Here is a 23,583-nt window from a genome sequence, read left to right as displayed (position 1 = left end):
CCAGATTTTCATTTTGGTGGAATGAAGTGTTTCGGAGTCTTTGGGACCATGTGCATGCAGTGAGGAGATGGGGACACACCGCAAGCAAGGCATGTATGCAAGCTCTCTGGATTTCACCAGGACTAGATGTGTGGCCAGGGCTCCTGAGACTCCCTCCCAGCCTGTGTCACCCACAGGCACAGACCCCTTGTGCTGCAGCAGCACAGCCTGTCCAGCTTGCTGGGATGTTGACACAGGCAGCAAGGCCAGTCTGCCACTGCCCTGGGCAGCATCGTGCCCACGGCATCTGCCCACTTGGGTTGTGTCTGGAGCAAGCCCCACTGCACCACCCTCAGATGGTGGGAATGAGTGGACGCACAGTGGGAGCTGTCCTGGAGACACGGCCCTTTCCTATGAGCTGTGTTGGCAGGTGCCCAGCCCTTGCTAGGGGGCATGGTGGATCTCAAGGGGCCTCGTGAATGCACACTGCACCCCAGGTCTTGGGCAGCAACATAGCACACTAGGGATGAACGCACACAAGGTCTTTAGCACAGGGAAGAAAACAGGTAACTCACAAAGTTTCCAAGCTGTGCAGCCCATCAAAGCCGTTGGCGCCCAGAGTTTGGATCCGGTTGTTGTGCAGGTGCCTGTGGGCAAAACAGAGACATTCAATGGACAGCCTAGCTGATTTTTTCCTGCTAATTTGATCCATGATCCAGAGACATCCTGCATGCTGAGTATGGCCTGAGCAGGGATGACATCATGTGTTATGAGGTTTCCTCTCATCTTGTAAGGCACAGCACATACTAGATGCAATAGTGCATGCAGAGCAGCTACAGAGCTCCCATTTTCCCCAGGAAATCCAGGCTGACATAGGAGTTTCCCCAAGACCTCCACTTTCACAGCTGCTGAGTGGCTTTAAATGCACGTGCTTAAGCAAGAACCCTCATGAGATGCTCTAGATCTTACCTTACCTTGCTAACACAGTTTGGGCCCAATCCTGCAAAGTGCTGTGCAGTTTCAGCAGCCATTCATAGGCACTGGGTGATGTCTAAGGACAGAGTCATATTTGGGCTCCTCAGAGGCTTAATCGCATCAAGAAGGCTTTGAGTTCAGAATCATCCTGTTAGTCATGGTTTTATTATCTTTACTTGCAAAAAAATGGATATACTGCCAATCCCGGATTAATTCCAGTTTGATTACAGTAAAAGCTATCTTCATTTTAATGCTTCAAAGTATCTGGCTGGAGTGGAGGGGCTATGTGACATGCGCACACACAAACATCTGGGGGCTTTAGCCACCAGGCTTCCAGTACAGCCAGTGGGAACCACATGACTAATTGCACATCTGAATGCACAATTAGTGCTTAGATGTGCAGAATGTCCCTGTGAAATCCTACTCAAGAGCACCTTGAAGTGAGTGTAGAAAGATCTTGTGAGCAACCTGGGGAATGTCTTCTGAAAAACAGGCGAAGGCAAAATACTGTTGTCCAGACTGCACTTCCACCAGCACGTGCTTAAGCACATTAGTGATGTCCATGTTTGCACTGGGACAACCTGTGTGGAGAAATGCCCACAGAGGAGGTAAGGTCTTCTGGGGCAGGACACTCCTCTTTGTCTGTCAGTGCAGGTTTCCCCATCAGTTCATTTTACATCTCAGGTGTCTCCTTTAACATGGAGTATCTTGTGGTTAATCTGTTGCCACACTGCTTGCCTTCATCTCTTTCTCCCTTGCCCAAGCTCAGGGATGTAACAGCCTTTGTCCAACAGTGCTGCCTCCTTCCAAGAGCCTGGGGGAGACTCCACACTGGCAGGTGGATCAGTGATTTTTTTTCATTACTTGTTGCTTGATCTTAATCTGTCTCAGCTTGAAAAATCTTTCATTTCACCTGGATTCAAGTGTGAACTGTTTGGCTGAGCACACACAGCTCCCACTGCCAAATATTCTGGGGTAAAACAGGAGGGAGCTGGGAGTGGAGGACCTGCCAGGCTCTAGGGCAGTTTGGTAGGGACTTGCAAAACAGTGTGCAGATCAGAAACCAGCCCCAAAAGGATGTTTGTCATTAGGATAAGAATGTACAAGCATTTCAGAGGAAGGGGAAGGGAGGGGAAAGGTGTGTGATAAAATATGTTTACTCCTTTGAGCAAATGGTGAAAAAGAAAAGGCAGTTACCTGCAAGAAAACTTCGTTTGATTGTCACTCTTAGAGGAAAAAAGAGGATGAGATCAAAATCCAAGCCAGGAGCTTAGAGGAGAAATTTCTATTTGTCACAAGATAAGAAGTTCAAGTCCAAATGATTTCCTCTGTTAAATTTTATGTGGTGGTTTCAGATCACATTGCCCTTACTTCAGTTGGGACTTCCAGCGTAAGATGATGCCAGACATATGTGTCCCTTTGAGCATTGGATACTGCATTTGGTAAATCGAGGGCTTGGATCTGGAGTCACTCTCTGTAAGTCCAGCAAAAGGGACAACCTGCTGAGTGGATCTCCATCACTAGGCCAATGCATCTGTCTACTGTGAGGGGATGGTATGAGGAGGAAATGCTTAACCCTAGGGAAAATGTGAGCTGCTTAGAGTTTATTAGGATGGTATGTCAGGCAATCTTTTCTCAGCTTGGAAATGCTGAGCAGCTTGAACTGACCAGTATCACTCAAGTCATGCAGGGAAGGAGAATAGAGAAGCAACCACCTGTTGTGTTTAAATTTGGCTCTAAAATGATTTGTTTGAAGACAAAGTAATGAAAATCTTTAGAAGCTGTTCTTTGTTGGTAAGAAAACTATGAGCAACCAGAAAATAGAATTATAAAGAAAATTGCTGGCCAAGCTTAACTTTAGAGTTTTTACCCAACCACATGACAATAATAGAAATGAGAGTTTGAATGCAGTATAAACTGGAAAGGTAAACACTTGAAAAGACATTCTTTTCTTCCATCCTGCCTTTTTTTTTTCTCCCCTGGTAAACACATTTTAACAAGTGGAATTGCAGCCTCTCTAGTGTTTGTCAATTTGGGCTCAGCCCACATGGCGTTATATTCTGCCCTGCAAATTACAGCTGGTTTGATAGCAACTCTAGATATTTGTTTCTGGGCTATAAACAGCCATCTCTTGCTGCAAAGACATGAGAAGTCTGTAAGCACCCCCCTATACCTATGGGAACTGGTATCCACCACTGTCCTTAGTAAGAGCAACAATCTTAAAAATCTGTGTATCTCCTTTTGCAGGCCAGTACCATAGTACCATGGTTTAATTTGGGGCAATCATCCATGAAGGTAGTTTTGCCCAAGAAGGAGCAGGACAGTCACTGTTTTCCTGTAGGCTGCCCTCCGGACCGGCTGTGTTTTCCACCGGCTGTGTTTAATACATCTGCACTAGCAAACAGTGACGGATCTCTTTGCAAAAGCAGTCACCATGGCTGGCTTTCCCACTGACTGGTCTCCAAAATGATCGTACACAGTTTCCCCACATGCTCCTGCAGCAGCATGAGTACTACTGCACGTCGTGATGGCTTCCCATACTTTAAGATGGGTTACCTTTTATGTTGCGTGGTGCTGAAGGCAGCATGATCTGTGGCTGCACAATGGCTGTAGAGTACAACGCTGTCATAGTCCCTTGGACAGGCTAGAGAGAGACACTTCACTTTGCCTAGTCTCTCAGCTGATGAGACTTCAGAAGCACACCAGAAAAAATATGTACAAGACTCATTTATGTCCCACAAAAACACACAGCATTTTCTAGAACGAAGATTTTCTGTCCCAGCCAACAATTTCTTATAACAAAATGTGCTTAAAACAAGATTAATCCAAATCCTCCTTGAAGAAGTCCTTGCAGAATTTTTTCATTTTCCTTTCACTCTCATTTCCGTGTATTTTTCCAATGGATAAAAAGACCCTGGAGAAGAGTCTTGTATTGAACTAAGAAACAGCCCAACACAAGCAATAGCATGGCTGGCTCCCAGCTCGGTCTGCAAAAGCCCCCTCCAAGGGGACAGGGTACCTCTATTGTATTGTCTTACACATAAGGGAAAGCAGTTTGAGCTAATGTGCTGAACACTAGTTCAATAAGGGTTCTTGCCTGCATAAACAGGAGAGTAGACTGTAAGGAAAGGGAACGGACATTACATCTGGGTAGTGCATTGGTGAGACCAGCTCTGGAAGGTTAAATATATTTCTGGTATCCACATTGCTAACTGGATGTTGATATTTTGGAATGGTTGCAGGGAAGAGCCATAAAAATGATCCAATGCCTGGAAACAACTAGGATGTAGACTTAAGAAACTCAATCTGTTTAACTTATTAAAAATAAGATCAAGGGGATGAGTGCAGTGTAACGTATAGGATCCTTCCTGGTTAGAAAATGAGTACTAAAATGGTTCTGTGATTTAGTGGAGAAAAGAATAATAAGAACAAATGTATGAAGTCAAAGCCAAAAAAAAAAATCAAGTTTTTTTTTTGTTAACACTGAGGATGATTAACCACTGGAACAAACTACAAAGAGAAGTAGTGGATTCTCCATCTCTTTCATTTCTAACATTTTTTTTTTCTTCTTATAAAGGATAAATGCAACCATTTTCCATCAGTTATTTGCATTAGATGATCTTGAACCGAGTTCAAAACCTGACACAATCTGAGTTCTCCCACTGCGCCAGCCATTGCCATGATGAATTTCCAGCCTGACCATGGCAACACCGTCCTTTTCCTCATTCTGGCCAAGGATAAGCAGAGAAATCTAAATCATAAACGTTACAAATTCCCATAGGCTACTCCTGGCAGTGAAGGACCAGCCATTAGACTTGTCTGGTGAAGAGCAGAACTCAATTAGAAGTGACATTGTCAGGGCTGTGTCAGGAGAGGCATTCATTTCTTCCTCGAGCACCGGAGAGGGAAACTCACTTTTGCCAAGGCAACACGCTTGGTCTGCAGAGAGAAAAGGCACTTTTGCCAACTAAAACTCTAATGAATGGGACCCAGATGTTCTAGGCTATATTGTTCTTAATAATAATGAATTGCACATGCCTGGCATTCCCCCCCCCCCCCCCCCAACCCTGGGATTCCAAAGCACTTCTGAGAGGGGGATTTGTTCACTCCATTTTACAGGTGAAGAAAGTAATGCACGGGCTCATCCCAGTGCTCTGACCTAACACATTGGGGCTTCTGTTGGGAAAGTCTGAGTTCCACTAGATCCTGTGATATCTGCTGAAATTACTGGTACTCAACACCTTTGGAAATCAGGGATGAGGTGTTGGACATTTGCTCCCAGATAGGCAGGGCACTGAAAATCAGTGGCCCCTTTTGAAAAATGTGACCAAAATGACACCTGAACAAGGACTGAAACGGGAGTGGGAACCAAGAGTCTTGGAAACTAGCTTCCTCTAGTCACTGAAGCATGCTGTTAGAGGTAAAGATGCATCATTTCTTTAGATGATAAAAGCTGTACAAAAGAGAAAAGTGAAGAGAATCTCCTTCATTTACTCAACGTTTCAGTTCTCTACACATCACTCAGCTGGAAAGATTTGTGGGTGACCCAGGAGGCAAGTGCTCCCAAATGAGTTGCTTGTCCTGCACAATAAAGCATGAGCTAAAATTCAGGCTACATGAATGTAAAGTGATGTGGAAGGGAGAAAACCAGTCTTACAGGAGCATATACAGAGTAACAGGCTCTTAAATATCTATAGCCACTTAGGAATGTGGTCGTGGTGTTCAATAGCTGTCAAAGAAGCAGACTGAATGATAGGAATGACTAGAATAGAGAAAGAAAGGATTACAGAACAGCATTATGCCACTGTATAAATTCATGGTTCATCTTTGTCTTCATTACAATGTGCAGCTATGGTCTCTCCACCTCAAAAGTGCAGAGGAACGAACAAGCATGATCTGCAGACTAACTTCTGGTTATGAAACAGCTAACTGGACAGGATTGGAAAAGTTATATTGAAGGAGGGGTATGACAGACAGCTACAAATACATGGATGACATAGTCAAGATAGAGACTGTTCATTGTCTCTCCCAGTGCAAGAATGAGGGGGGCATTAGGCAAAACTAACCAGCAGCAGGATGAAGACAACGTTAGCATGTACCTCTTCACACTGTGGATCATTAGTCAGTGGAACTCCTTGCCACAAGATATGAATGACTAAGATTTCCTTTCTTGCAAAAAGCAATTGGACAAATTCGTGGACAAAAGTTCCATCAATGGGTCTTACAAATAAAAGACTCATCTCTAGTTTGGGAAATCTCTGAACCACAGATGAACCTGTGAATGTATTCTGAGGAAGCAGAACAGTCATCTTACCCTGTTCTTACATTTTTCTTTAGCCATTTGATGCTGGTCCATGCTGGGACAGCTTATAGGGCTGAAGATACCTTTGATTTGCCCCCAAACGTAACTGTTAATAGGTTCTTGTCATTTCCCTGAGTGTCTGTTTTTGAAACACCTGTGGGTGGGCAGACTCGTTCATCAGGGCAAGGTTAAGATGAATGGAGTATCCTTTCTGCATCAGAGGTCCAAGGCAACTGATTGGCTTCAAGCTCACTCCGGGTAAGGCAGCAAATACTCAATCTTTTTGACAGCATGGCCTTCAGCATTACGGGGAAGTTAGAATCAGTAGTGTTTCCAGGAGCAAAGGCTTTCTGGACACCTGAATGGAGAAGGATTCAGGTTTGGACCTTGTTTGCTGTGACTTAAGGGATTTCCTGCAATGAAAGTAAAACCTCTGTAAGACTTTCTCTAGCCAGAGAACTGGTGCATCATTACCAGGCTGCAGTGCAAACCTCTCTGCTGCCTGCCCTGTGGGGGAGAGGCCACTGTGACTCTGTGTCCCATTCAGTCCCTCACATGTCTGCTCAGAGGGCTCACGGCTCCTTTGATGACACTAGGAAGGGAAGGGATGGCAGTCCACTTCAGAGATGTGGTAGCAAGGAGACTCTGTGGCATTGGGGGAGTTCCTGGCTACGGTTCCCAAATTTGTCCATTTGAGATTTTACTTCTGGACTAGTGGACCCCTCTAAGAAGAAGCTGGAAGAAGAATGCTGGAAGAAGCATTTTGATTTCTGTTTTGGGAGTTGACATTCTCCTGAATTCAGCCCACAGAGGAGACCAGGGACACTAACGAGAACTGCTGCCATGCACTTCATTAGGCTGTCAGCACAGCAGCATAGGGGTTTCAGATGCTCATCTTCTGAATGAAAAATCTTTTATGCCCAAGAAAGATTTTTTTTGTAAAAAAATCTTTGCTTCATCTAAATTATTAGCTGTTTAGGACCAGTTCTACTTGCAGATGCTAAGACATTCTGTCCCAAGTAGATCAGACTTGGAGGTAACACCTTCAGTATCCTACTCCCCTGAACTACCCTAATCAAACAAGCCATCTCCCTTCTGCCATTAACAGCACAGTGCCAAGATCACAGCAAATGAAGCCCTTGTTATCAAAGCTGGGGAAGGGATGGTGCCAATTACCAAGGCTCGTAGATTTCATGATGAGTGATTTACATGAGGCTCTGCTTACTGAACACCCTGCAGCTCTAGTCAGAAACCTGCAACAGCAATAGATGGGAATAAGATCAGGGAATTCTTCAACAGAGGTGTAATTTATTAGCAGAGACTGAACCCCTTAACTTGTTCCAGATTGAGGCTTGTACATTCTGGTGTTGGTTCTTTCCATCATTGCTGCAAGATCAACCACATCTCTCCCAAAGGCCCAAGGTGTGTGGAGGAGGAAAAGCACATCTCTGCACCTGGGAAGGTCACGCCCTCAGTCATGGTCAGCCATGTCCATGAGCATTAATCATACTATAAATAAGATTCCCCTATGCTCCTCCACATCTGCTCTTGACTTTCCTCCCCCAGGTGCTCATTTTAATACCTCCCAGGCTAGAAGTTTCCTGAAGTTTATGGTAGCAGCTAGCTCTTCTTTTCCATCTATGTGCAAATTCAGACAGTTGCATAAAAATGCACATGTGTATCATTTGCATCCTAGTAGGCAAAGTCTCCTTGCAAACTGTACCGCCTAACTGGGCTGGTTTTTCAGAGTGTGTGCTTCTCTGCTTGGTGGGTGAGTCTGAAGCAAGGAAATCTCTCTGGTAGGGGTACAGGAAGAGCACTGAGTGACTTTCCACTGGTTATGTGTGACAGGGGTATGCATGGAAGCATGGGAGAGATTTATGGGGCCTGTTCTGCTGAACACTTGTGATCCCACAAAAATTTAGCATCGTGTCCCACAGTGCCTGGCAGGATCACACATATGTTCCTTTCCAATTGTCTGTGGTAGGACATTATTCTCTCCCTTGTGACCTAATGGCCAATGACTTTTATTTCTTAAGCTTGCCTGTTTAATTAAGAAGCTGCTTCTCACCCAAAGTATGGGATAAGCCAGAATGAAAGCAGCATGTTTCTGAGACTGAAATAATAACCCAAATGTCAGCTCACCCTCTGTGCTAGCTATTAAAGTTAAATGAAGTGGTTGCATTATGATAGTCATGGGATGCCTTGGTAGAATGGGCACTATTGTGGGTGTAAACTACTTATTTGACATTTCTCAAGTTGCTCTTAGCGTTTCTTCTAAATAACCCTTTATGCTTTGTCTAAACAGCTGAAGTTGATGCTTAATAAAAATCTGGACAGTGCTTTGTCCAGGCACGTTCTATGCGAGATGGATTCAGTAAACACTTTAAATTTTGAAAGTGAAATAATTGCTAGACTTTCACTAGGCACCACATGCCAGTGCTACTTAATAGCCTGGCAGCAACATGCATATTGCCAAAATAAAAGGTAGCATTTTGTGTAGACACAGGATTTCTGGAGTTATTGACAATCACACCTGAACTTACTAATCATCACCAAAAAAAAATGACTAGATAATTTGCACACGTAAACTTACATTTAAAAGACAGATAAGATGCAAGCCTCTGTTAATGGAAAGGATACGTCCCATGGTGAAAAGTGCAAATGTATCCCATGTGCAGCAGGTGACCTCTGAGAGCAGCAGCATTATCTGCCTCTGAATGTTGTCAATAAAGTGTTTATAATGCAAACTGGACAATAACAGGCACTAAAGGGTTTATAATCATTGCAAAGAATGCATAGTTGATTGGTATGCCTAATACAGTCATGCATGTAAGCACACAGAGGTGTGGACAAGGTGTTGAGATGAGACCTTTTATTCAAAATAAAGTTGGTCAAAAAGTCTTCTTGGCATGTTTTCCAAGAAAAACATATTGCTTTTTGACCTCAGTGAAAATTGTTGCAATTTTTTTTTCATGTAGATAGAAATTCCTGCAGTTTTAACATGGGAAGCAGAGAGGAAATAGAAATGATAAACTTTTTGTTGCTTGAATTTTGTGCGAGAAAATATGCATTCTGTTTTCAGATACTGACTTTCCTATGCAAAACATTTCTTGAAAAATGTTGGGGAGCTTTTTTTACTATTCAGTGAAAAATGGGGAAGCCATGAAGATATTTGAAAAAGAATCTTAGCATTTCATATGAAATGATGGAGATTCTTTGAGTTTCTTGAATAAAACCTCTGGCCGCCACCCCCGGAGCAAAAAGCTATTTCTCGCGAGCAAGCAGCAGGGCTTTCCCTGTGACTTCTGGCTTCCCCAGGAGAAGAGGACACCGCTTGCTCAGACCTGGTCAGCACGTTGTCCCAGCTGGAAGATGCCGCGACTGTGACAGAGTAACAAGTGGAGAAGGCTTACAGCACCACGAGGCTGCTGAGGTTCTGGAAGGCGTAATCGGGAATGTGCCAGATGTGGTTGAGAGCCAGGGTCATGGCCTGCAGCGCTGGCAGGTGGTTCAGAGCTTGGACAGGGATCTCCGTCAGGGCGTTATCGTCCAGCCACAGGTGACGTAAGGAAAGCAGCCCCTCAAAGCTCTTCTCGGGCACCACAGAGATAAGGTTTGCGTCCAGGCGTCTGAGTGGGAAAGAAACAGGGTGGGGACAAGTCAGAGACTGATCTAGCATTTATTTCTGTGCCCACAGTGTTATGTAAAGGGAGTTTTGGTGCCGAGGCGGAATGGATTGATGGCCAGGGAGATTGAGGTAGTCTGTAAATAGTGGTTAGCGTAAGAAGGTCTCAGCGCAAGGCTCCTGCCTGTGCTCGCAGAGGATGTTTGACCTGCCAAGGCACCACCAAGGATGGTCCATTTTCCATGACCCATTTATTGCTGTCAGAGCTGCCAGCTCTTTAAACAAAGTGTCTGGGCTAAGTCTCATTCTCCTTTCATGAGGACCCACCAAAGGGCTACTAGCCAGCTGTGGCTTGCAGGCACCCCACTTAAAAATGAGGATCAAAGCTACATTTCCTGGGGCTGGGCTTGCCATGGATTTGCCCAAACCTTATAGGGCAAGTGTGCACTGTGCCTCCGACCCGTGCAAACACGGCCCTGTCCTGGGGACCCCACAGCCCACTCAGACCTACTGCTGCAGGGTGTGCAGGAGACCCGGATGGTATGGGCCAAGTCTCACTCCAGAGGAAAAGGATTTGCCTGGAAATTTGAGATATATGGTAGCCCTGCCTGAGGTCCTGCATTAGATCCGAACAGTCAGAGCCACCTACAAAACTACGAGGTGCAGGAAACACGGAGAGCAAGTCAGACCATATGTCATAACACAGGAATTAGGCCTGCGCTCTCTGTATTGCACATGTTCAGGCCTTTCCTTCTGCTTGATTTGCCAATCGCTTTTTTTTTTTTTTTTTTTTTAATCATCATGGAAACCTTAAGGCAGTTAAAAAGCAGAGATTTAATTTAGTTGGAAACTTTATTTTTCAAGATGTGTTTTTGTTCCAAATCAGAATGAGAAGCCAAAAAATATTAAACTTATTACGAAACAAAAAAGTTCAAAAACTAGATTTGGAAATCTTCTCTTTTAAAGATAACTTGTTTCAACAGTGGTGGGTAGGATCTAGTGTGTTGCCTATAGATTTTAAAATCAAAATATTAGAGGAAAACACTTCAAGTCTGGAAGAAGAATCAGGAACCAATTATACCAAGGAGAAAGAAAATTATGATTTCAATTCATGGCCAACAGAACTTGTTTTTCCAAACAGTCTAAAAGAAAGTTCTCTGAATTCAAACTGCAAAGAGAAAGCACTTTTTCTATTATGAAAGCATTAGAAAATGAAATTAGCAACTATTAGGGCCTCAACCCTTGAATCAAAGATCCTCCATAAACAGAATGTGGTATGGAAATCAGTATTTTTTACTATAGAAATTAATATTTTTGACAAAAACTGAACACTGGAACAGAGCCCCAGACAGTTCCCCCCCCCCACCAACAGTTGTCCGAAAGGGCACACAGAGCATTTCACAAATCAGCGCTCTGTAATGAACTTCAAATCTGTAGCAGGAAACCAAAAGCTTCACTGTCATGTGCCGTGGAGCAGGGAATATCCCAGGTATGAGCTGTAGTATACGTCTCTGCAGTGGGGTTAGGGTGGTATTTGCTAGGTGAAATTCTTAAGTGGTCTTAGGAAATGGACCTTTTTTATGCTACAGAGAAAGAAATTTCCTGCGCTGAGCTCTAACCTGAACAGGCATTCCTCCCTTACCCCAGATCCGGGGATCTGTACCTGGTCGAGAAATGCAATTGAGCCTTCCTTAGACCTCCCTTGGACAACCATCATTTAAATGCAATGTACAAGTCTTAACATAGTCATCTCAACTAACTGAAATGATAATTCCAAAGTCAATTAAGTAACTATGCCAGTCCTCCCATTTTACCACATTAATGATTTTCTCCAGGTTACGATACATTTGCATTGCTGTGAAACAGCAGTTTCTGTTGCAAGGCTGTTTGACTGAAAGTTTTTCAGTCAGCTCTAATGATTCTTTTATGGATAACAGGAATGAATCACACCCAAGGCTCAGTATCATTGCCATAGCATTTGCGTCTTTGTCCAGAAAGCTAATAAAAGATAATGTATATTTTTGTCTTGAAGAAGATGGCCCTGTTGCAAGCTCTGCCTCAATTTACCTCCTGTCACCAAGACTACAGACAAATCAGAGCACAATATCATGCATCCTCTTGAGAAAGCAAATCTAAAGAATAAAGAGCAGAAAAGGAAATCCTACAGCAGCTCAGGGTAAGACTGAAAAGCCTGGCTGAAAAGTTTCATCAAAATGTTTTGGGACAAACAAGAACTTTTTGATCAAAATTAAAACTTGTGTGGAAAACATTAATATTGGCTTTATTTTTTCATTCCTTCTTCAGCATAAGAGTTTTGTTAGCTTTTGGCATGGTTATTTGTTATTCAGAAAAAAAATGCTTACTTTTCAGAGACATGCTTTCATCCAAATCTCTATATGTTGACTGAAAATTGTTTTAAGATGAATGTTCTGTTTTAAGTTTAATTAAAGAACAGACAATGAAAATATCCACTGAGAATACTTATCATTTTTTAAAACCAAATTGAGCTTTCAGAAATGGAGATGCTAAAGTAGAACCAAGGGCTGGAATACAAGGCTGAGTTGTTCATGACAAGGACTGTTTATAGCAAGGAAGTAAGATGGCCCCTGGAGTATTTAGCTTCATGTCCCACCTTGGTGATGAGCTTCTGGGCAAAGCCATAGGCACAAGCCGCAGGGGAATTTGTCCTCTATGTCATGGTGCCCCAGGTGTTAGGGAAACAGTTAATGCAGCTGGATTTTCTCCACAGCCATTTGGCATGTGCTCAGGGAAGGCACTTTTTACATCCATGGTCCTTTAGGTATCAGAGAAGTGTCAATGAGGTAGGATGGGAAGCTGGTGGATTTTTTTGAAGTACTCAGTGTTAGGTTATGAGGTAAAAAGCTCATTTCCAAAATCACGAAGGAGCACAGAGAGACAATGGCAGGTGGTGGTGGTGGTGGTGGGGGGTCTGAATTGTATCCTGCTCCAGCTTCTCCCAGGCCCATCACAGGAGATTGTTGAACCCATCAAGGGCTCATCTCCGCAAGCACAGAGACCACAGAGACATAATGGCAGGTGGGGGAACAAAAATTACCTACTCAGAGGACACCCTGTATGGGCTCCTCTCAGGGCTGTTCCAGGAGAGCATTATCCCTACGGACGAGGTATGAAACCCACCGAGATTAGACAAATGTAGTAGCCATTGGACAGAGGGAGGTTACTGCCTAGGGCTCTGGGGCACATTGTGGGATGCAGCAGAAAAGCATATGGGATTGTGCAAGACTTATTATGGGATGTTCAAGGGAGGAAACAAAGGTGCAGAAGGTCAGGAATCTAGGTGATTTGGGGAGGAACAAATGTGGGAAAATAGAGGGATATGGGGATAAAAAAGGGCTGGTTGTGTGTAAATGGGGCTGCTCAGTACGCTTGTCTGGCCATACTCTGCCACGATCAGTGCAGTCTGTCCTATCTGCTTATTAACTTCCTTTCTATCTGTTTTCCTGGGTGAGGAACTCTATTCTGTAAGCATGTGTGTGTGGAGGTCTGAGCGCCAGCAACTGGCCTCAGACCGATGGATAGAGGGCCCATGTGTCTGTGGTGCGAGCCACTGGAGCAAGCAAGGATCTGCAAGTGAGTGTGCGATTGCTAGCGAACGTCAAGCCGGACTAGCTGGCAAGTAGGTGCAGTGACCTGGGAGCCAGGCATGTGCATGTGTCCCTAAGAGTGAGACCATGGAGGCAGCTGGCTACTGGGGAGACCAGGGGAGTCCTGGCAGGCTGTCAGGGAAACTGTGGGATCTGGACGCCTACTGAGACCCGTGTGTGTGTGTGTGTGTGTGTGTGTGTGTGTGTGAGTGAGGGTGTCTGTACCAGCAACTGGGGGGGGGGGGGGGGGCTGCAGGCCTTGGGGGCTCATAGGTCCAGGTGCCAGCAACTAGGGAGACTGGCGATCCAGGGGCCAGCTACTGGGTGGTCTGAGTGTCTAAGCTTAGCTGCTAGAGGACTCCCATCGTACAAATCCATACGTATATGTCCCACTAATGGACCTTCCTCCTGATGGATTGGTTGGACCTAGGAACATGAGGCTGTGGCAGCCTTACCCCATGGGGCAACCATGTTCGGCCTCCTTACCTAATGCTCAGGTACCTGCATACCTCTGTGGATCTGTAGGTTTAGTACAGGGGCAATAACTGTGATTTGTCTAAGGAGTCTGTAAATGCTCCTGCATGGGGAGAAGCTTTGAACATGCTGCAGAGCCGAGAACAGTAGAGCCAGGCTGTAGCAGATCTGTCTCTGCTCTGTGTGTCTGAGTCCTTCTGTCAACAAGAGGTAGCTTCCGTATAACTAAAATAAACCACAGGTCTTCTATCTCTTCACCTTCATGGTGGGTGGCTGGTGAAAAGTAGGCATGTTGTTATGGATGTGGCTGCTGCCCATGTGAGACACTATCTGGACAGCAGTGTGCTCAGGGAGGGAGGGGAAAGTGCTTGGTAAGCTCCAGACACATAGTAACTGGCTTAATCTACTTCAAGGTGTGAAAATCAGACCTCAGCCAGATTCCTTGATGGAGTAAAAAGGAGACTTTCTGCTGGTTGCAATGAGCTGGGCAAGGGCCTGAAGAAAGAAACAGTGGCCTGTTTGAAACATAGTACACCAGACAGTACTCCTATTTGGAGCTACTGAAGTTAAAACTGGGGACATGGAAGTGTCCAGTTAAAGGCGTTTTATATGCAGCATGATGGGCAGGATTCTTTATGTCCCTTTGCAACATCAGCACATGAATAGAGAACAGACTAAGTGATGGTTATGCTCCTGTTACCAAAAGGTCTTCAAATTGTTTAGTTGCTCCTCAGGGAGTTGTTGGCTCTTTCTGGAATAGGTACATTCTTTCTAATAAAAGCTGTGCATGTGGGGATTGCTAATTGCTATGGCTTTCAGACAACTCTCTACTCTCTTCTGGAAGGAGAAAAGCTGAAGTTCTTGGCACAGAGTTGTTAGTAATTATATCAATTATACTAAACAAAAACCAACCCAACAGTTCTCTCCTTTCTTCAGTGTGTGACTCTGGCTCCATAAGTGTTTTCTGTTATGATTTATACCTTAGATAATTGGGCCGATTAGTGGGTAAATGGGACAGCACAGGCTGGGGCTGGCTCCTCACCTTCCATGGAGATGTTCTAATCTTCATTTTACCAAATCACTCGTTTTTTCTTGCAAGCATTAACCAGTTTGTTGCTAACAGAGTTGGATTCCTCTTTATGGAGCTGCCTGATGGCTTGGAAGTGGGACATTGTCTCATGCCTGCTACGGAGCAGGACTTACAGCCCCACAGTGGATGAGACATCCAGCAGTCCCCAGAACCCAGATGTCTATACAGACAAGATTTCCAAGCTCAACCAAGGATCAAGGCCCTGCAGAGAGTTATCCCACTAGTTGCAGGTGAAGGGAATTGATTTTAGGAGGGACATTCAGGAACAAAGGCATATGAAAATCACCAGCTGCTTGCAAGTCTTGGCTTCTGGCTTTAGATCTGAATCTATTGCTGGTGGTTATGAGGCATTTATATGACTTAAATATGAGACTTAGTTAAAAACAAAAGAAGTCCAAAAAAGTGCCCAGAATCACTTCAAATTTTACTCTGTTTGCTGCTTTAAGGACTACAGTGCTGTGGGGAGAGGGGGCCTGCCTGAGAAGAACATCAAATGTGCCTTGGCTTTTGGTAGAAGTCTAGCAACTGTTAGGAGTGGGAAAAGGGAAACCTGTCCTTGGGCAGGACAGTAGCAGGTAGCCTGCTTGTAGATGCAGGGTGAAGATGCCAGCATAGTGCAGGATCACAGCTGGTTTTGATTCATGTGGGCTTTGAAGAGCCACTTCATTGCTTTGTGTGTTGTCTGCATTTGAGCAAGGCCTGAGGAGGAACTACCTGCCCTTTTGCCAAGAATAGTCCAGAGGTGATTCTGGTAGAAAAAACAATCTCAAGTAGGTCGGGAAGTCCTCTTCTATGAGAATAGGCCAATAGTGGGAGATTCCACCTTCCCAGTGTGCAGAAGAGAAGCCAACATAATGAGTGCAGCCAATTCAGGAGGTTCAGGCAGTGATGGGGTTATGTGCCATTGCCAACACAACAAGTAGGTCATGAAGCATGTATTAATTCTGACAGGTCTCACTATACTCAGAGATTGTTTGTTTCCTGTGCATCGGTCCCATCAGTCTCTGTGAAGTGTCTTATTCCAAGAACTGCTTCCAGAGTGCTTTCAGAGGATGTAGGACTGTGCTTCCTAGACATCTGTAAGCCCATGCATCCTGCTGTGTGTAACATAATTGGTAGTCAGTGTGCAGGAGTGGATAACCAGAGAAACTCTCTCTGTTCCTTAGCAGATATGATACAAATCTCAGATTATCATGGGCAGAAGCCACTTTTCCCAGCTCTTTCCAGCTCTTTCTGGCTATGAGCATATATAGGGGGAGCTGCAGCCCAGAAACCAACACAAACAATGCCATGCTGTCAGGAGATATCCTGGCTTTTGCTGCTATTTCTTCTTCCTTGCACACAGAAGAACTTCTAATGGCAGGCTATTTGGATGCTTTATAAAAACTGTGCACAGTAACCAGTCTGAAGTATAGACTCTGTGATGTCCCCCCACACCCCACAGGCCACTCACAGCAGGGCACTGGGGCCTCAGACGCCAATCCATCCTCCCAGAATCTGTATAATATATTGGGCTATTATTTCCCTTGGTAAAGTTGGAGAAAATGCGCCACCAAAGATCATAGGCAGTATTGGGTGGCACGCGGCTGGATTGTTCTCCAGCCAAACAGTGGAGCTCCTCTGTATCTTCCCTTGTGCCAGCAGCAGAATATAGGGCATCAAGAAAGGGCACTCAGGAGAGAGAGTTGCTTCCCTCAGGAGTGAGCCTGGACACAGCAGCAGTTGGAGGAAGGGCCGTTCCCCACTTCTCCCTGAATCCACCCCTTTCTCAAGGGAGCGAGAGCTTGCTGTCTTCCTGGCCCCAGTGTGCATGTGTGTCTGCTGAACAGAGCTGATCTCACCAGAAATGTCTAATTGGTGCCTTCGGGCAATCATGGCTGTCTTCCTGTCTGAGTTTATCTTGAAAGGCTCCATTGAGTTACCTCCTATCCCATAATAGGATATAAGTTCCTTGTAGTAACATAAGAAGGAATGATGTCACTGCAGCTAAACTTCTCCGATAACTTACTAATGACTGGAGCCGACACCTCAGCTCTGTTTTCAGGCAAAACTCCCAGACACACTGACTGAGTCAGTACCTGGCTTGTGAGCTCCCAGGGAATTCTCAGCACATGGAACTGAGGGTACAGTAAGGGAGGCTGACTCCAGAGCTGTGCAAAACACCCTGCTCATAGACACTCAGTGCTGCCAGACTCTCCTCCCCCTTCTGCCGCACTCCCCCATAAGCCAGCTCCCTGTGTGTGCGACAGTGCAAGCATTCAGCTGTCTCCTGTGCCAGTCACAGCATCTGATAAGGCCCGGACACACAAAAGCATGGGTTTCTGAGACCCTGAGCCCTCCAGAATAACCTCGCTGGGGAGCAAGGGCTTATTCCGTCAGCTGGTATTGAATGGGATAGGAGAAAGGCAGCCAGGGACAGTGCTAGCCTGGAAGTTGGGAGACCTGGGTTCAAGTGTCTGCTCTGCCTTTCATGACCTTGTGATCATACAATGCTGCAGTCACTGTGGTAGAAATGATATGCTACTGAATAGGGAAAACGTTGTCTTGCAGGCCAGCTTCAGCACCTGGCCTCTCTGCCCCTGCCACAGGAGAGCTCACAGCCCTCAAACAAGACCTGCAAGAGGCCCCGCAGCTCTACTTCCAGACTAAAAGCTCTTGTGAAATCTATCCCAGGCAATGCATGAAGGTCCAAGACACAAAGATGTTCCCAATCCACTGGCTTTGGAACAAGACCTGGTGGAAAAGTTTGCACAGTTCTGTTTGAACTGCAGGGAGTGTTTGTTCTTGACTTAATGGAACACGTGCCTCTGGGAAACTCTTTACAAGGGGATGCTCAGGAAGTGAAATCAGAGAAATACTTAGACTTCACACAAAGTGCCCTTGGTACAGACAAGATGGCTTTGTTATCCTGAGTTGCAGACACCTCCAAAAGCCCTCAGGGCAGAATTGTGCAAGGAGGACTGCCAAAATCTCTGTGCAGCTATAGAAGCTGCTGACAGTTGTGCAGCTGAACTCTACTGCTGTGCTGACTCCCTGATCAGCCCTCTCCCTGGGAACACTGGCATTGCCCTCTTGCTCGTGGTACCAAGGAAATTCACATGGGGAAATCAGGAGTGTACAGAAAACAGCCAGAGACCAAGCAGAGTAGCTCAAAGGCCCACAAAGCAGTGTGGGTCTCAATGTTCATCAAGCACACAAGTTAGCTGGAAAAGAGAAAGAAGGGCAGTTCTCAGAGACAGGAAGGAGCAGGACATATTTCTCTCTGGGAAGACAGCTGAATAGGTTGTTGCCTTGTCCAGTCTATTTTGATCTCCACAAGAGATGCTCATAGTGTGTGCAAAATTAATTGGCTTCATGTTGAGGGGCCTGCAAATATTTCTGTGGTTGAACCTCACTTCAGAAAGCTATCAGTAGCACATAACTCCGTGCCCCAGGATTGCTGCCTCCACCATCTCATGTGGTACCAGCAGAGCTCTGTTAACAGGGATCCACCCACTACTCCACCTGCAGTAAACCTGTACCTCTGAATGGCCACTGTTGCTGCAGGTTAATGGCCTTTAAGACTTTGCATTTGGGAAAAGTAGGGGTTTTACCATTTTATAATCCCACTGTAGACCAGACCACTTGTAATTCGACCATGTGTGAGCACTAGGTTCCTCAGTTTGCTACTAATACTTATCTTGTGAAGCTGGGCTGGTAGAGGCTTGTGCTCTGTGCTCTGAGGGTCATAGCCTGGGCATGGGCTGAAGAGCAAAGTGATGTGCAGAACAGGATCAGAACAGCTCCTTTCTCATTAGCTCAGAGAAGAAATCAAGCCAGAGGTGGTGGGGCAGCTGTACTGACAAATTATGTTGAGGATGCTCAATTCTCAGTCAGTTACAGGGAGCACCACAGGCTCCCTGTAGATGCAAGAGGAGAACTCAGAAACTCTTGGAGAGTGAGGTGGGATGTGGGCAACATACAAAGGTCATGCCAAGGAGAATGGGGTAGCAGGACAAGTGAGTGAACATTGAGGGGTGGGATTTTTGTTACATGGATAGAAGGGTACTGTGGGAGGCAGAGAAGGATTAAATCAGGGTTGGGTGGACAGCTGGGAGCAACTGGAAAGGGGAGAAAGATTCAGGTATGTAAAACAAGGAGGTAACATGGTCACAGCCCCCAGTTAGGCGAAGCTCCCTGGCTCTGTCAGGAGATATGTCTGAAAAGGGGGTCTAACTTGTGCTGAGCTCACCCAGCAAGGCTGAGGATAAAGGTCACAGCAGCCTGAGAGATCCCCTGAGCCAGCTGTGTGCTGGGACATGAGAACCAGCTCACACCTTGCACGCATTGGGGTCAGGGGTATCACAGCTGGGTACTAGTCTGGTCTTGCTCCATCAGCTCTCCATATGTGGTTTGACATGGATGTACAAGGCTGAGGGAGATAGGGCTCCAGATGTCCTGACTGTGGTGGTTGACTCAGGCAGTCATTAAACTAAACTGGTGATAATTTATACTTGAAGAACGCATGGGTTGGGGCCTCCTCCTGTTCAGGTGCTGGACTGCACCCTGATGTATATGAGAGCCTTCTCATGTTGGGCGAAGACCCAAAGCATCCCCTGTGACATTCCAGTGTAGCCAGCTTTGTTTTAGAAGTGAAATAAGCCTCATACTCATAGCTTGCGGACTCTTGAGGAGAATAGTTGGGCCTTTGCTGAGAGCCTTGAACCTTGATGGTAACCTTTGTAGTGTATCATTTCTCACTAAACATGTGTGACCTACAGATGGCCAGAGGATGTCCCAGAGAAAGGTTCACAACAGTGTTCTGAGCTCACTCAAGGCTCACCTGTAGGCTGTTTTAAACCATATGGTTGCCACGAGTCCCCCAGAGTTGACATGGAGGTCTGTGGGAGTATCTTCCCGTGCCCTCTGACTACAGCTGAAGGGCTGCTCCCATGGCATGACATATTAGCTTTGAAGTCACACTACAGCTGTAGGGCACTGGAAAACTGTTGTGCTCTGCCCGGCAGCTGGGGCTGCTTAGTAGTTATAACACTCAGTCATGAGAACAGGGCTTAGGCTGCTTGGCTGGGATTTGGACCTGTCTGTCCAGTGCCCTCTACTCTGCCACAGACTCACTGTGACCCTGGACAAGTCGCTTAGCTTTTCTTTGCCTCCTTCTTCCTCTGTACAAAGGGATTAGTAGCTTTACCCCACCTTGCAAGGTGCTATGAAGGGTGCTGCCTTCCTTCAGAAATGGTTAGCACTGTGGATGCTTGTTAGGAGACAGAACACTTGGACCATCAACAGCCTGGATGAGAAGAGCCCTCACAGATTGAGCTCCTACTGCCAAAGATACCATGACTAACAGACCCTGTGATGCGCAGAGCTGGCTTTAGCTGCCCCTAAAATTTCGATAATGCACATCACATCACTTGGCTGTTTGTACTACCAAGGCAGCTAGTGATTCCCATGCCTTACACTAAAAGGTGAGACAGTTCTGTGGCACCAGGTTTCACCCCTGAGTTTCACTAGACTGACTATGCTACCATTGTCCTTGCTATGGGAGGAAATCCTTGAATCACACAATCACAGAATGGTTGAGGTTGGAAGGCACCTCTGAGGATCATCTAGCCCAACCCCCCTGCTCAAGCAGCATCACCTAGAGCAGATTGCCCAGAACCCTGTCCAGACAGCTTGTGAATATCTCCAAGGATGGAGACTCCACAACCTCTCTGGGCAACCTGTCCCGAGATTCAAACACCCTAACAGTAAAGAAGTTTTTCCTTATGTTCAGATAGAACTTACTGTGTTTCAGTTTGTGCCTGTTGCCCCTCGTCCTATCACTGGGCACCACTGAAAGGAGTCTGGTCCCATCCTCTTTACACCCTCCCTTCAGATACTTATACACATTGATAAGATCCCCCCTCAGCCTTCTCTTCTGCAGGCTGAACAGTCCCAGCTCTCTCAGCCTTTCCTCATATGAGAGACGCTACAGTCCCTTCATCATCTTAGTAGCCCTTTGCTGCACTCGCTCCAGTAGCTCCATATCCCTCTTATAATGGGGAGCTCAGAACTGGACACAGTACGCCAGGTGTGGCGTCCCCAGTGCTGAGTAGAGAGGGAGCATCACCTCCCTCAACCTGCTGGCAATGGTCTTCCTAATGCAGCTGACGATACCATTGGCCTTCTCTACCACGAGAGCACATTGCTGGCTCATGGTCTATTGAATTCCATGGAGTTACAAAAGATGCAGAGTTAAAGATAAGAGCAGATTCAGGGCCATGGGTGTGTCTTACATAGACAATTAAATGCTGCGTAGATGGTGCCAGTTTAAAAATATTGTTCATATTTACTTGCCTTCCTATCTCTAATTTACCTGGATCTTTTCTGCAGATCATCAGGAGTGCTTACACATTCAATGTATGTAACATCTGGGAGCCATCTTATTTTTGCACTGACATATCTACTGTGTGTAACATCTGGGACCAATCTTCTCTGCTGTGTGGTTATATCTACTGTATGTAACATCTGGGACCCATTGTCCATCTTCTGTATTGAGCCATCACTAGGGAAATGTAACATGCCCTGGATACTTATGTGTACAAGTGAGTGAATTAAGGTTCCTGAGTCCCCATAATAAAGGTCAATGTAAAACATATTGGAACTTTCTATACGACTCATACCCAAGATCATGTATATATGTGAACTGTAATTATTATTTCTTTAGTGTCTGCAACGTTCTAGGCACTGGCAGGGCAGTCAAGATGGCTTGTGCCTTTTCCTGAAAGCTAGTACAGTCTGAGCTAGGATATGCAGATGGAATTAAATTTCTGAGTTTGTCAAGGTCTCCTTTGAGGCATGGTTGCTTGTTGAATGGTGGATACTGCAGTCACTGAAATGTGGCAGAGAAAGCTAGGAGCAATGCAGACAGGGGACCACCAGTCTCAGCCTAGTGTAGCTAGTCTCTTGAATGTTTATCCAAATGGAACTCCTAGTTGCCATGCTAGGTTGCTAGCGGTCATGCTTATAAACCAGTCTGGAGGTGACTACAGTACATGACGGTTATAGCAGCAGCTATAACCTCTGCCAAGATGCTAGAGAAATAGAGCTCAAGCCTGCCAACCAGTGCTGTGACCTCTTCACTTGGGAGCACAACTGGTGAGTCCCAAATGTGCTGGGACACGGCAAGGGTGTCACTCTTCATCACCCACAGTCGTGCTGTGCTGCAGTACACTTTGTTTGTATTGTCCCAAGAAGGTCTAATCACAAACTTAATGTGGGGGAGTGGGAGTTAGAAAGTGGAGTCTCAAGAGAGGAATTGAGATAGGCAAATAGCGGCAGAATTAAAAGATGAGCATGATGGTACAACTCAAGACTAATGGGAGCTAAAGAGTCTGTTCTCTATGCTTTCTAGGGCAGAACCTCAAACACTGTCAAGAGATGTAACTTGCTTTTTAAATACTGTGTACACAGATAAGGTGTCCAATGCAGTCATGAGTAGAGTTTCTATATCTGCTGACACCATACTTGGTCGAAGATAGCAATTTTGCCAAACATCTATTTTTCAGTGTTATTTGCCAGTTTTGCCAAACAATAAAAAAAGTTAGAGTGACTGAATTTTGCTAAACTTTGAGCTGTTAGCCTGATAAACAACATGACACTTTTCCTGGGAGATGAGGCCAGGGATTATTTTATAGCAGAGACACTCACAAGCATGGGCCATTTGGACATTTCCTTTACATGAACTTCACAACACCTCATTGCTCAGAGCCAGGACTTAATGCATAAAGGACTAATGAAGGGGGGGATGTATTGGGTCACTGCTAAACAGAAGTGTTCCTTGGGGATGATAAGTTCAACAGATAGTATGTAGTCTCTAAACCTTTCCCTCAGAAAAGCTCAGTGATCTGTTTTTGCCAGATAAAAGTGTGTGTGTGTGTGGTCATGCTTTTGCTTTCCAGGGGTAGCAAAAGCTTATCTCACCAAGTATTATCCATGTAGAAGTTGAAGCCAGCTATATAGGGTCTCTCCATAGCCAGCAGAGAAAACCAGATCCCTCCAGAGAGTGGTTCATTCCCCCACTACAGGGTTTTAAGATGATGGATGAATCACCCTCTGGATATGCTGATCGTTTTACACTGATGACTAGCAGAGATGATTAATATCTAGACAGCTAAGGTCAGAGAAGACAAATCCACCTGGTCTGCCTGAGGGAGACGTGGGCACGGCAGGAGCTTACCTGAAGGGAAGGATGGTTGTGTAGCGAGGCCATGGAGGATGACTCAGAAGCAATGGATTTCCTTCCTGATGTTATCTTAGGATCTTCCATCATGAGGGAAGGATCCAACATTCTAGTTATAGCACCTGTGCAAAGGCACCAGCCTTCCAGCCACAGCCACCTAACTTCCCAACTGCAAATCCAACCCAAGTTGTTCTGCTGAAATGCCAAATGCCAGTGTGGCCAACTGTGCTGCTGTTCTTTGAGGGCTACGAAGTGAGGCACTGAAGCTGCTTGCTAGGTCCTGCCAAG

At 45.5% G+C, this 23,583-nt stretch overlaps 1 protein-coding gene across 1 annotated transcript in view; it reads right to left on the bottom strand.

Annotated features, from left to right (window-relative positions):
- Positions 1 to 23,583, bottom strand: part of LGR6 (leucine rich repeat containing G protein-coupled receptor 6) — a 157,524-nt gene that overhangs the window by 41,700 nt on the left and 92,241 nt on the right. Inside the window, exons 5-6 of the mRNA XM_026101270.2 lie at positions 9,673 to 9,888; positions 555 to 626 (exon numbers count right to left, since the gene is read on the bottom strand). Coding sequence (XP_025957055.2) covers positions 555 to 626; positions 9,673 to 9,888 — 288 coding nt within the window. The remainder of the gene's footprint in view (positions 1 to 554; positions 627 to 9,672; positions 9,889 to 23,583) is intronic.

The sequence above is a fragment of the Dromaius novaehollandiae genome, chromosome 27 (assembly GCF_036370855.1).
Source record: "Dromaius novaehollandiae isolate bDroNov1 chromosome 27, bDroNov1.hap1, whole genome shotgun sequence".
In the NCBI taxonomy this organism is placed as follows: Eukaryota; Metazoa; Chordata; class Aves; order Casuariiformes; family Dromaiidae; genus Dromaius; species Dromaius novaehollandiae.
This window is presented reverse-complemented; position numbering and strand designations above follow the sequence as displayed.